This window comes from Sitophilus oryzae, unplaced genomic scaffold (assembly GCF_002938485.1).
Source record: "Sitophilus oryzae breed Bouriz unplaced genomic scaffold, Soryzae_2.0 scaffold_302_pilon_pilon, whole genome shotgun sequence".
In the NCBI taxonomy this organism is placed as follows: domain Eukaryota; kingdom Metazoa; phylum Arthropoda; class Insecta; order Coleoptera; family Curculionidae; genus Sitophilus; species Sitophilus oryzae.
The window spans coordinates 1,252,350-1,267,781 of record NW_022146866.1 but is presented as its reverse complement, the minus strand read 5'-3'; the positions used below and the strand labels follow the sequence as shown (position 1 = coordinate 1,267,781).

Here is a 15,432-nt window from a genome sequence, read left to right as displayed (position 1 = left end):
ACTATCTAATATTATAAGTGCATCAAACATGTTCGGACATAGAGCGAAACATTCGGTTTCAACATTTCAACAATATTTCGGCCGAAACCAAAACTAAGCCGAAAACAGTTATTTTTGACGAAACTGGGCCAGCGAAACCGAAATTTCGGTCGGACACTATTTAAGGCATTATGATAACACAAAATATTTAAAATTGTTTACTTATGTGTTCTTAAGTCCCTGCTACAAAGTACTGAACCACCCCGTATGTACTATCACAGGTACTATGTTTTCAAAATGATAAAGCAAGCATATAGATAAATTATGCTTGTTTATATAGGTATAGGGTTGTTCACCACATACGACACGGAATATTGTAGCTAAACGATTAGATTTTTACAAATTGTAAGTTTTGGGTCCGTTGAAGGACTATTAGAGCTACAATTTAAAAATATTTTTACAAGATACAGAGTGTCCCAAATAAATAAAAAATATCAAAGTTGTATTTTTTTAAATGGGACACCCTGTATATTATTACATTTTTAGTTTCTACGATTAAAATAAAGGTAAATTTGACTAAGGTTTATTACACTTAAACCTTACCGTTTTTGAAATATTTTCAATTTTGTGAAATTGCAGTATAAATTTTAAGACTTCATTTCTCCGAGGGTATCAAAGTTTTTAATACTAAATATTTACTGAAGTTTATTTATTGGTCAGTTATTGTGTTGCAATAATAAAAATTTTACTATCTTATACAGAGTGTCTAAATATTTATTTTAAATAATTATTAGTTTTTAACGGCAATAACTTGTTTAATTTAAATGGAACACCCTGTATATTTTATGAGAATCAGATGCACAATTTAATTGTCTATGAAATTGTATTATACCATTTTATACCTATCTTAGGATAGGTAATACAAGGGATAGGTAAAAAGTGGTATAATACAATTTGATAGACAATTAAATTGTGCATCTGATTCTCATAAAATATACAGTGTGTTCTATTTAAATTAAACAAGTTATTGCCGTTTAAAGCTAGTAATTATTTAAAATAAATTTTTAGACACTCTGTATAAGATAGTAAAATTTTTATTATTGCAACACAATAACTGATCAATAACTAAACTTCAGTAAATATTTAGTATTAAAAACTTTGATACCCTCGAAGAAATGAAGTCTTAAAATGTATACTGCAATTTCACAAAATTGAAAATATTTCAAAAACGGGTAGGTTTAAGTGTAATAAACCTTAAAATATATCTTTATTTTAATCGTAGTAACTAAAAATGCAATAATATACAGGGTGTTCCATTTAAAAAAATACAACTTTGATATTTTTGATTTATTTTGGACACTCTGTATCTTGTAAAAATATTTTTAAATTGTAGCTCTAATAGTCCTTCAACGAACCCAAAACTTACAATTTCTAAAAATCTAATCGTTTAGCTACAATACTCCGTGTCGTATGTGGTGAACAACCCTGTATACAAGGGTATTATATATTTATATTTATTAAATATGTATATTTTTACAGATAACTGCGAAACAGAAACTCCCTATTTATTAATGTAGCTGTAATAAGCCTGTAACATATCTAAATATAAATAACAAAATATAAAAAGTGCGTACTATTCAATAAAATATACGCCTCGAAAATTTAATTGCAACTATTAAGCTTGTTTGTATTTATCTATTTATTGTTTTTATATGTTAATTCTAAGTCTACCAATATACTTTCCAAAGAATTTGTTAAAATGTAAGTCAAAGAAGATATATAGGACATATAAAAACAAAAGATACAAACGAAGAAGGAAATAGAAGAAATATGAAGAAAAAACGAAGAATGAAGATTTTTCTACAAATAGTTACAGAATATCAATATTTGTTCTGTTGCGTTGGAAAAACGAGGAACCATTCTAATCAAGAAGAAGAAGAATATTTAAACTGTCACCTGGCCTTATTACCTTGATAAAAGTATCTATTAATAAAAAATGATAGATATATTATATTTTTCTTTCGCTATTGTCACAATAGATCATAAATAATATAATATGATCTATAGGTTTGCTACTGAGTTTCTGATCTCTGATATTTAACAATTTTTGATAAATAAAAATGTTATTTAACGAAAACAAAATAATTGAAGAATGTCGCTTCAAGAATCTTCAAAAGGTAAGCTGCAATAATAAAACTGCGCTTTTCTTGTATATTTACGTACCTGTTTAGATTTTAAATAGATATTAAAATTTAAATAATATTAAAAAAATCTTTATTACATTACGTTAAAAATGTACTGGATATAAATCATTCTATTGTATAATCTTTTTTACGGTACCTCTGGTATAAGACCAGATACCGAAAACGGTATATCGTTCTTGTTCCTGTATCAAATCCGTTCAAAATTGCCCGTTTAACGAAACTGTACTATTACGCGAACATTCTGTACTCAAAAATGACTAAAAAAATCACTCGGTTCAGTTTTACAACCCATTTGAATACCGTAGACAGTGCTTAAAGCGCTTAAATATTTTAAAAAATGTTTCACCCGCGGGATATACAAAACTGTAAACACGTTAATATATATTTGATTCGTATGCAACCAGTTAATCATGGCTGTCATCTATTACGTGGCGCGGCGTTGCCACGCCCAGAATTTTTCTACCAATTCCAATAGAAAAATTCGGACTTTTTTAATTTTTTTTCTGTCGGATCGGTTGATTTTAACCCAGTTAAATTGCGGGAATGGGTTTGGGTGAAATTTCACGTAAAAATCGTGAGAAATCCCTTATAGAGATTGAAGAAATTGAAACGGAGACGTACAAGTTCCATCCTCCCATGGAGCCCATTCGAGACCCGACAACGCCGTGTCACCCTAAACCCATTTCATAATTTGGTTTTTTTCTTTTGAGTCCCGTTTTCTAAATGTAAGCATTACACGAAAAAAATCGCCCGTTCAGTTCGCGATCAAATTTCACACAACAAATCGTCCTTATGTAGTGCAGTTCTTGTTTCGATTATGAGTTTTTCTACCAGCCGCCCATCATTTCCAAAACACCAGATCAGAAAATTTATCTAGTTGCCTGTGATCGGTCTAAAAAGTTGTAGGAGGTAAGTTTGAGACTTTTCTCGTGTTTGTTTTGGTGGATCGCAGATGTTGTCGCCTTTGACGGGCCCCAATTTGACCGTCCCGGACCAGCAAAGGGTCAAGGGACGGTCAAACGGGTCTAAAAATACATTCCAAGGAATCATTACGGACGAAATCACAATGGCGGGCTATCGTAAGGTTAAGAGTTGAGTGCGTCTTAAAAAATTAGGCCCTCGTGGTCTAACACGCAGATCCGGATCTAGAAACCGTTTCCAGGACCGTTTTGTGGCCTTAGAGCGCTAATGTGCCCCGCGTGCAGGCGAGATATAAATCTAAAAATAGATGCGACCTACACAAATGTACTTTTAAGGGCATAGAACTTTGGTGCCAACGAACCGACTTTCTTGGGTCGCCCTTCTACACAGTTTTTTCTCGGCCGTGACGTCTAACTGAGGTTAGATTCCTTCGTCAAATGCATTCTTCTATGTAATTGAATCGGTGCTTCAAGTTAACTTAACTGTTGTTTTCTACATGGTTACAGTTTTAGGTCAAATAACTCATTTTAAGAACAGTTTGCAAATCTTGATTTTAACTAATAGGCGGCCGCTCAATTTAACGCGGTAGCTAGTGATACGCGTCCAGGGCTTTTTTTAGTTCACGCCGTCTGTTTAGAAATGTAAGTGTTGTGTTTTTCGCGATTATACTGTGTTGCGTTGGCTGCCAGATTTTTCACCATCAGTTTCAGCTGGTCCAAAAGTTAATTGATACAGTACTAGAGACGCCACTCGCGCTATTTTAATTGTTGCAGCGAAATTAAGCAAAAAATTCGACGTCGGATCGTTGACCTTTTCGCTTAAATTTATCTCAAATACGTGTTTTAATATACAAACAAAATTATTCTTAAATAAACACACTTACTCCAATTATTAAAAACTAAGAAGTCACATCAATTGATGCTCATGGCTCATTTGTTTTCTATTTCCATAACAATTGATTGAGAATGTCACTTGACCACTGCAAAAAAATCGTCGCGCATATTTTGATTTGTAACAAAATTATATGATGTCAACAGGTTCCAAAATTACTAAGCCAAAATGGACTCCCAACAGTACTGCCTTAGATGGAATAATCATTTGAAAAATTTGACAGAAGTGCTCAGTGACTTTCTTAGGGAACAAGTTTTATGTGATGTCACATTGGCCAGCAATGGACAAACCTTTCAGGTATTTTTTATCATTAGAGTAAAGGCGACATATATGGAATAGGTCAGTAGTCAGAATGGTATATAAAATCTGAGGAAAATTGTACTCAATTTCTGGTAATACTGCCTTCAAAGAGTCTACATAAGTACCCTTTAAATATTTGCATTTGCGCAAAATAAAATAGTAAGTCACCACAATAATACACCAAATCACTTTTGCACTGGACGCGCGTTTCGCTAACCGTGTTAGCAGATGATTAAAACCATTTAGTTTTAATACCTTTCATTAGCAAAACGCGCGTCCAGTGCAAAAGTAAAATGTTTTGGTGTATTGTGATGAATTATTGTTTTACTTTGTTGTACCAAAGGTTCCAACTCTCAACTGTAATTTGTATTTCATCCACATTTTTATTTGTTTTGATTGTCCTAAGATTTACTTTTATTTTCAGTCAAGATAGCATAATCAAATCCTGTAATTTTCTGTATGTTTTTGTGAAAGACAATTACAGTTTGAATAAACAGATTCATCAAGGATAATTTCATACTATGTTATATGTCATACCATTCAATCGAAAAAACGGCGTCAAAGTTGGTTTGGAAATGAAGATTGCTGTCATTTTAGATGTAAAATTATATTGTGAATGTCATTGATTGTCATTTCCAAGCCAACTTGACGCTGTTTTATTCAGTCATATTATTAGGTAAATTGTATGTAGTTGAAAATATTGACAGGCATCTCCTACTGTGTTTTTTATGAATTGAATGTGCATTTTTCATGAAATACTATGCTATATTTTTTTATGTTAATTACTTTATGTCGAAAAGAGACATGTACGGACAAAGTCTTTCTCTGACAAAGAAAAATATAATAAAATATTGAAAGTGGAGTAAATGTATAAACACTATACAGAGTGTCCAAGAAATAAGTGCAAGTAAATACTTAAAATTAAGGGGTGGTAGATCTGGTCAAAAAAATATATTTTCTCTTTGCCATTTATAAAATAAATTGAAAATAACCAAGCTATTTGACTATGACAATTTAAATATAAAATTTTCAACAATTTTTTTTTTCGCAAAAAAACCTCAAAGGGGTGTTTCTAGGGTCGAAATTACTACCAGCTAAAATACTTGCACTGATTCCTGAGATACACTGTATAGTGTATAGGGTTTCCAAATCGGGATCACGGTGTATATATTTGTCACGAAATCCTGATATTAAATCCCTGGATCCTGAAAATCTCGAAAAATTTAAATGCCGAATCTAAAATGATTAGACTTTATACACTTTAGTCTTTCAAAGATCATATTTTATTTATACTAAGCAGAACGTCAATATCTAAAAGTTATATTTCCGTGTTTGTTATATTTTATTTTTCTTTGCAAAAAGGGTTGATTTTTTTGTAATTATTAAATATGAATGTTATAAAAATACTATTATGGTTGCCTACCCACTAGACAAAGATTTTCGTAGATAATTTCATTTCTATGATTTTGCGTTAGTCGATCTTTATTATTTGATAAAATCTAGATATAAATGTATAATTATGTGATAAAAATTAGCTAGATGTAGTCAAATGCTTAAAATGCATCCTTTCTTGTTCATTGCATAAAATGATTATTTTTTCAAAAGATCTTTTCATGATCGTTCAAAAGAGCCATACATGGAGTTCTGCTTCAAAAAGCAGCCACAATCATATCATTTCTCTCTTTCTTTTTTCATATCATTTTTTTCTTTCTAATTTGACAGCTATGTTGAAGTAACGTCAGGCATATCACAGCCACCTAGATTTTAAAAACCTTTGTTTGAGGGGTAGGCAACTTTTATAGTATTTTGAAGAGACATGAATTCCCCATTGAATATCAGAATAACATACCATAGCTATTTAAAGTAAAAGAGTAACTTGCTTTTAAAGGTGGCCAATGTTCATTATTAATTCTCTCACCCTGTATAACTTTTTGGATCATGTTGTAATTTGATTTAAAGATCAATAGATATTTTAACTACATATTAGCCTATAATGGGTAATTTCCAATTTAGGCAGCTTTTATGGAAATTTAAAAGTTGTTCTTCATTTTTAGGAAGTCTAAATACGTCAAAAATCTTTCATTTTAGTCATATACTTCTGTAACGAAACTCACCTTGATTTTCCTCCTAGAATCTGAAAATCATTTATCATATAGATAATTAATAATAATATAATGATTTATCATATTTTTTTTGTTCCATTACAAAAAACCCAACTTTGATGTGTAACTTTTTTTGACGACACCCTGTATAAATCTATATTTTTAAAAACTGCTCTAAATTAACCTACATGTGCTCACAAACATTTCATTTCAAGATAAAATGTTGTTCTCCTTGGAGCTTCCACGTCGCACACGCGGAAAAATTCTATGTTTAGCTTGACAAAAATCGAAATTAGATTTTTTTTTTGTTTGTCCGTTTTGTTTATCCACTTACTGTCGTTCTTATAAAATTTGTGGACCTAATTTTAAATGTTATAATTTCTTCTGAGCAATAATAACGGCGCAAGCGTTACCGAAAGTTGATGGAGTCTACTCTTTCTGGGGAGAGCGTTAGCCTTGCACAAACGTGGAGCGCAAAAGAGTGTCATTTACACCCAGCACACACAGCTATTCGAAAATTAATTATGATTATGGACAGTATAGCTACAGACATGTAGTACAATTACATAACATCAATATAATAAATTTGAACTGCTTTGAAAGTACCTAGATAAAATATATTTTAAACACACTATTTTGGGTCTATTTTTTTATAGTTTTGTTTTCATAATGACTTCCACGGAGTTCCGCTTTTGATTTATTAAAATTAAAATTCCTAATGTAGGTTGATACAAGTAGTGATGGGAAAAACCGATTAATAATTTCAATCATCGAGTACTCGACTTCAAGCGATTGCAATAACCGAGTGATCGCTCGAGCGAAATATCACTCGTATAATACGGTTTTTCACCCGTCGCTTATTGTAAGTACTCGTTAACGCCAAGCAGTAAGTTGCGTGCGCAGGGCACATACTTTCGGTGATGAATGGCAAGTTGCAAGCGGCGACCGATTTGCTTGATCGCTTGATTTAGTTTATTTCAAAGCATTGTCGATGGAGGTCGTAAAATTTTGTCCCTCAGATACGCAACGGATAAATATATATACGGCGTCGTATAAATTTGCTATCTGCGATTTATGTTGAAAATTCGCTCGGCTTTTTATCGAGTATGTCACATTAAAATCGGATTTCAGTTTATTTCATTCTAGGATCGCTTGCTTTCGTCGTTTGGTACTCGTCACTTGCATCGCTCGTTCATAATCGAGCGATGTCGGTTATTTCAATAATCGAGTACTCGAGCGAAATTTCGCTTCAGCGATCCCATCACTAGATACAAGTATAAAAAATCAGCTTTCCCAAATCTGCCCTTTTTTGAAATAGCTCTTTATTTACAGTGAGTCGCAGATTTCTATATCCAAAATAGTGTATTTAAAATATATTTTGTCTACATTCAAAACAGTTGAAATTTATTATATTCATGTTATTTAATTGTACTAAATACCTGTAGCTATATTGTACATAATGATGATTAATTTTCAAATGGCTATGCTGGGTGTAAATGACACTCTTTTGCGTTCCACGAAAAATGCAAACTGCATCAATTTTCGGTAGCGCTTGCACCATTCTAGTTGAATGGAAAAATCTGTAATATTGAAAATTAGCCCTACAAATATAATAAGAAAAACAATGTATGGGTAAATATAGGGAAAAAAATAACCTCGATTTTTGTCAAGCTAATCACAGCATTTTGCCGTGCGTGCGTCGTATGAGAGACGCCATGCACCCTGTATGATTTTTGTAATGACTTATGAAACATTTTATTACTTATGCTACAAATAAATCATTACCATTATCTCTACTATAGAAAAATATTAATAATTACCAGATTTTTACATTAAAATAAACTATTCCATGTGTCGTTTTTACTCTACATAAACAACAGCGAAAGAAAACGCTCGAACGAACGAACATTTTAGGCGCACCAAATGGTTTTATCAGCATGCTCCCCCTATTTTGAGAGATTATTTGTACAAAATCCGAACAAACACCCGATAGTTTTCCTTAAAGATGTCAGTCCGAACGAAGTAAAAGCTCTATTAGATTTTATGTACAAGGGCGAGGTGAACGTGTCCCAAAATTTGCTGCCCGCCTTCTTAAAGACGGCCGAAAGTTTACAGATAAGAGGTCTGTCGGACAGCAATAATCTGAGCGGCCAGAACGAGGACAGAGAGATGGAGAACAAGCCGCCGCCGCTTAGGAGGGACCGCGAAATTCAGAGACCGGGAAGGGACAGTCCGTCTTTGAAAAGGAAAAGGACAGCATCGAACAACAACTGTGATAACTCATCGAATTCTGTTGATAGAAATTGCGACTCGCAGGTTAGATTCTTCATTTTCTTAGTTTGTCATGCCAATGCTTTTAAATCATTTCGACCGTCTAAATGACAGAAACCGAAATCGATCGAAATTAAGCGATCGCGTCGTGTTGTTTTCTGACTTCAGAGCGCTTGCACACAGACCGGCAAAATCAGGGCTTTGCACACGACGCGACAGTTGCATTTAATTCAGTTGAATTTGCCGGTCCTCGACTATTTTAACGGATCGGAGTATATGTGAAGGAGTTAATTTATTTATATTTCAATCGATTTTAGGACCGGCACTGGCACCGATTTTGCCGGCGTTTCTTAGCCCGTGGTTACATTGGATGCGTGTCTGTGCGTATTTTTGGTCATATATACACGGATGTGCACGCATCAAAAAAACAAACAATCTACGCAGGCGGTTACATTGCATCGGAGTTTGCGCGTCCGTGCACGTACGTCAATTTCCGTTGGTTCGCTGAACACAAACTGGTTTGTTTTTTTAATTCGAATTTTTTTCGATCGAATTTTTTTTCTCTGATCCCAATACAGAGACAATACATTCCCGAAAAATTTGAATACCTATTTTTAAATACCAGGCTTAATTGTATTTGGGATATATTAATGTTGATGGAGACATTCTAAAATATTAAAAAAATTTGACGGGTTGCTGTCTTAATTCTACAAATGTTTTTTACATATACACTATTTTCTCCTCCTCTTCTTGCATGTGAATCATTTACCCAACATTTTCTTATTTTAATGAGTAGTTATTTTAACATTATATCCTCACACAGCATCAAAGTAGTGGCGCTTTTTTTGACAAACTCGACACACAGGACACCATGAACGCGATGATCTAATGTAACCACTATAATAAAATAGACGTGCGAGTAGATTCCGTCAGAGCCCGTACGTATAAAAACGCACGGACCCGTGTCCAATGTAACCGCGGGCTTAAGCTTCTGTCACAGTGGATGCGGATACGAGCGCAACCGTCCGAATTTCTAATCTTCCATATACCGGGTGGTGCTTCGTTGTTGGAAACATAGGAAATTGCATGCAAATTTTGAACTGTCTAGATATTGGCTCCCCTATTAATTTTTCACTGAAGTTGTAAATAGTTTTTTATATGGTCTGCGTATGCTGAATACACTGTCAAATCGTATTTTCTAAACGTTAAGCTTTTGCCTCATTCGAGCCAGTTTTAAATTACAAAAATACATTTCGGGGACACTAAGGGTAGGTACTATAATGTATATATCGGCACAGCGTTGCCCACTTTTACATAATTTCTTTTAATCAAAATATTTTAGGAAACAAAAATAAATTAATTATAAATATATAAACAAATATAAACAGTTATTATTTACATCAACATAACTCACCTCCTTAACAGCCCTTAAGGGACATAAAGGGCCATTAATACCGCTTTCCCGTTCAAAGGGCGATGCGATAAAGTTAAAGTTGTGATGTGTAATCGGGAGATTAATATATTTAACAGAAATTGATATTTGAAATATAATTCTAACTATCTTGACCAACAATGTCTTCTCTGGGCCGAAATCAACAATCCCCGACATTCAACTATTTCCAAAGCCTATCACTCCGCTACTCGCAAACATCAGCGGACCGGGGTGCAGGCACGGCGTGAAAATCACTGCCTATCATAAGGATCATAGGCGTCGATAACATTCGGCCATTCCTGACTTATGAGTGTCCTCACTCCTCTGAATCATACTAAAAGGACATAAATAATCAGAACCTTTTAAATGGCATTTTTAAATGCTGAAATAAAAATATTTATTAGCTTGTTTGCTGCTGAGTCATATCTTTATCAGCTAATTGCTACTACCATTGTTACATCACACTAAAAAGACAAAAATAATCAGAATCGTTTAAAGGACATTTTTAAATGCTGAAATAAAAATATATGTTAGATTGTTTGCTGCTGATACTGGACAATTGATACAAAACCAATTGACAAAACCTTATCAGCTAATTGTTACCATTGTTACATCACACTAAAAGGAGAAACATAATCAGAATGGTTTAAAGGACATTTTTAAAAGCTGAAATAAAAATATAGTTAGATTGTTCACTGCTCATACTGGAGCTACGTCTTATTCTCTACTTAAATAAATAAAAATAAAATATCGTAACTCACTCAAAAACAATACTCAAAAACTCATGATGCACAAATAAATCATTCAGGGACAAAAGACAATTTCAAAAGGTAAAATAAACAAATTACTTATTATATATTGGTGTTGCACGCAATCTGCAGCTTGCGTGCCACAAAATAAAGTTAAATCTCAAATCTAAATTCAAAAATCTAGAATGTAACTATGGGCCCACGCCTATTCCAGCCACTGGAAAAGAGAGCAATCCGGGTCGAACCAACCAGACCGAATACCGGGACTACAACCCTATTCGCAAGTCTTATCCGCCCTACTCACAAAGCGCCCAGGTGGTAAACTCATACCTTAGCAACCACCACACGCCTTTTCCAGCTATCATATTAACGTATACCTTGAAAAAGAGAGTACCGGCTAGAACTAATCCTACTCCTTTTTCCTATCCTAATACACGTTTGAATCTACCATAACCAAATCCATAGCTTGACAAACCTAGCTATTCCACAATACTTTTGTTCTTTGACCGTGCATACCATCCTAGTATGTTTCTAACTTCATATCAACCAATCCTCAGCTGCTTAGAAATTCAAATGAACCTGTCTACCATGGAGATTAATTGGATCCTATTAGCCGTGTCGAAGTGATCCTCAGTAGATCTAACGCTGAATATAGTTCGCTACGCATCCAATTTTTCTTTTATTCCGCTTGATATTACGCATAATTCGCTACTAATTTACGCCGAAACTCGCTAACGCCGACTTTATCATTTACGCCTGGAGGGATAAACGCAACTTGTCCAGATACGCTCATTTTGCTCCTAGTGCTTAGATTCCACACAATCCAAACTGAATGTTTGAAACATTTTCAACCTTTTCCTGTTATCTTCCGGAGTCTGTAACTTGTAGGGGTAATATGACGCTTCTTTCCAGCACTGCATTTTTTCCGCTAATATCTTCGAGTACTAGAGCTGCCAGGATGATCCCTCCGGTTTTCTTTTCGCGCTTCGCCGATCCGACGACGGTATCCGAAATCCGACGGGTACCCGTTTCTGAGACCACCAAATCACCGAATCGATAATCGAAACCGACGCGACGCCTTTACGAAACGATAGTCTCAAAGGTCAAAGTCAAGTCAATAGTCGTCAGTAAGTCAGAAATACGCCGTCACGGCCTAAGAACGCTGGATTAAACTCATCGTTACTTCTGATGTAATCCGGAGATTAATATATTTAACAGAAATTGATATTTAAAATATAATTCTAAGTATCTTGACCAACAATGTCTTGGTTTGGTTTGGTTTGGTCTAGATTCTCTGGGCCGAAATCAACAATCCCCGACATTCAATTATTTCCAAAGCCTACCACTCCGTTACTCGCAAACATCAGCTGACCGGGGTGCAGGCACGGCGTGAAAATGACTGCCTATCATAAGGATCATAGGCGTCGATAACAGATGAGTGTTTTTACGGCTATTAAGCTATCTTGTACACTTCGCATTAAAAGAGATTCTAAAAAGAACAATGTTCGCCTGCAAGGTCTGCTAGTAAACAATTTTAAGCTTAAAGTATCACAACACTAGTTAACCCAAAAACTCGTAATACAAAACTAAAGTGTCGAAACGAATGACAATGTCGGGAAATAAATAAATGAATGTAGTAACTTCACATTTTTTACAGCAGAGCTACCACTTAAATCCCGAGCGGGAAATTTAAATACCAGTTAGTCAGCCAGGCGCCGAATATGTATAGTTGGCAACAATGGATTTAAAAATCGCGCCCTCGATTAAGTAACTAAAAGTTTAATAGATATTAAATATAGTAGTGTAGACAGTGCGACAAATTACATTTCACAATGATAGGTTAATATATAGATAAGGTATGTTGACTGGTTTTGCATGGTTACCTGTTCTGTTTTAATTTAAAAATAGATGCAGTTTTTCTTAAATTACTTAAAATCGGTTTATCCAAAATTGTTCAAATTTGGCATGTGTATTCAGTATAAGCAGACATTAGAAGAACCTCTTTACGACTTAGCTGTAAAATTAATAGAGGAGCCAATATTTGCACAGTTCAAAATTTGCATGGGATTTCCTACGTTTCCAACGACCATGCACTATCCGGTATAGAATGTTCAGCCATCGTTCACCGTCACGTCATATATTGTCAAACTCTCTCAGTCACTTGCCAATCAGATGAAACAGATTGGTGACGTTTTTATGACATTTCGTAAATTACTGCATATTCTTTTTAGTAATTGTCATTGTCATTTGATTTGGGGTTATAATTTTATTGACCGACATCGATCAATGTCAAAATCAAAATTTGATTGTTGCTGTAAAACAAAATTCAAACTGTCTATTGCAAAAATGCCTCGAAAGATTTAATCGAAACGAACAAGAGCTTATTGCTAAGATTATAAATAATTTTTCTCGAGAAAGAGATGCTGGTAGAACACTTTTGCCCGTGGACCACAATGCATAGGTATAACATTCCTATGTAAAATACAAATTGATAGTGTTTTTCAATAATATAGCGAGTTGCTGACGAGGTTTTAGAAATAGGAATTTCAACAATCCAAAGGATTAAAGGGATCGTAACTGATTAAGAGTTCAAGAAAAAATGAATAAATACCGAAAAAAAAACGGAACTCGCTCAATCAGTAATATAGAAACGTACTTAAAATTATGATATGAACTGATCTCAGACACACCCAAAGACATTATAAAGATAGACCGAACATCTCATTCATAAATACTCGTTGGTAGTGTATCAAACATTCCAATGTGTCGAACAAGGACAGAAGAGATAGGGAAGTCTAAAATTTCCGACCCTGGCAACTAGGCACATTTGGATTCTTCTAATGGCCAGTGGCGTATCGTTTTTTGGAACGAATTTAAGTAGCAAAGCAAAAGTAAAGTAATTAGTAAAATTTTTACTCCATATTAATATACTACATTAACACTTTTTCGTTAGATGATTTTTGTTATAAGGTCTAATATAATAATGTAATTAATATCCCACATATACTTATGTTGAAACGTTAGTAGATAGTTTTCGAAAATCGCTCCAACGTCGATATTCAATTTAAACTGTCAGTTACTTCTCTATAAACTTTCAGTTACTTTTGAATATTTACAGGGTGACTCAGGCTTCCGAAACAGTTCTATATTAGGTTTGTGGTTGGTGACTTTTCTTTCAATTTTTTTTAGAATATGGAGGCAATGGTAAAGCACATTTTAGACATTTTTGTAAACATAGGTGGCCGGAACATATTTTCAAACTAAAGTTGTAGATTTGCCATTAAATTTCCATTCCAGAAATACCTAGGGTTGCCACCTGTCCTTTTTTGAAAAGGACAGTCCTTTTTTGGAATAACTTGTCCTTTTGACTTTTTTTGACTTAAAAAGTCATTTTTATTTACGTATTTTCCCTGAGAAAATTACCTACAGCAAACAGAAATATTCTTTTCGTCCAAATTTAATTCGAGATGTTATAAAACTTATAAATAATTTTTTCTTGTTTAGAATAGGCAACATTATTCAGAACTTCCCGTTTAATCTCAAATGATAGTTTAGGTTTTAGTTTTACTTTTTTTGATTTTAAAAAGAACTTTTCAAAATTAGTAATTAGTTACGATTTAGTTAGTTCGCAATCGATAGCTTCCTGTGAAGTACTGTGTAGTTGTTTAATCTTGTATTATTAATAACTTAATAATAATAGCTCCCGTATATAGCGTTTAACGCCGTGGGAATAGCAAGGTACAGCTTGCTATACTAGAGCCGTTCGGTATACAAGGAAGGTAATGTGGCTAGCACTACGCTTCAACCGCCTATTATTATCTCAGGATTGTGAATCCCAAGTACTCATTTAAGGCTGAGTCGACCTAGGTACCCAAACTATTTTTATTTTAATAAAAATAGTCGGCTGATGAAATGCCGGGTGTGGGAATCGAACCCACACCTTGAGATTGGTAGACGAGAACCTGTACCTCTACGCCACTGAGCCACCTTATTTTTAATAACTTCCTATTAATAACTTCCTATACCTAAAATCAATATTTATTTTAATGAGAAAATTGTGTTAATAAGACAAGAAGTGAAAATATAAGACAAGATTTTGACTTTCGGTCTTCTTCTCGTATTATGATGGCTCTGATACGAGGCAATTACCTTTTAGTCTCTCAATAGAAGGCATGTATCATTAAAAGTATCAAATCTGTGTGCTACAGTATGGGATTTCTGTCGCATAATAATACTTTATTTATAAATCCATTACTTAGGTAGCTTCATCAGACAATCAAATTTTAGTTAAATGTCCCAATCTTCATGAACTGTATTAAGCATATGTATTGCGGTTTGAATCACCCTGTATGTTGACAAAAATATTTTGAAAATGTGCTTTACAATGGCCCCGATCTTATGTAAAAAATTGAAATAAAAATCACAAACCAAAAACGTAATAGGTAAAAAGCTTTTTTGGAGGCCTGGGTCACTCTGTATATAGGTATGTATAAAACTAGTAGCCTAAGAATTATTTACAGTTTGGTTGTGATTCTAATTCGTCCCATTCTAAAAAAAGGTAAACACACCGCACAAATAACTCT

The 15,432-nt window shown here is 33.9% G+C and overlaps 1 protein-coding gene across 6 annotated transcripts in view; it reads left to right on the top strand.

The window, feature by feature from the left end:
* The first annotated feature begins 2,685 nt into the window (after positions 1-2,685).
* Positions 2,686-15,432, top strand: part of LOC115884591 (sex determination protein fruitless) — a 70,755-nt gene continuing 58,008 nt past the window's right edge. For 2 of the 6 annotated variants that reach the window (XM_030903217.1, XM_030903216.1), the window contains exons 1-3: positions 2,695-3,092; positions 4,142-4,292; positions 8,312-8,713. In XM_030903217.1, coding sequence (XP_030759077.1) covers positions 4,164-4,292; positions 8,312-8,713 — 531 coding nt within the window. In that variant the 5' untranslated portion in view covers positions 2,695-3,092; positions 4,142-4,163. Of the gene's footprint in view, positions 3,093-3,544; positions 3,746-4,141; positions 4,293-8,311; positions 8,714-15,432 lie in introns of those variants that run through there. The other 4 variants (XM_030903214.1, XM_030903218.1, XM_030903219.1 and 1 more) reach the window with 4 other exon arrangements.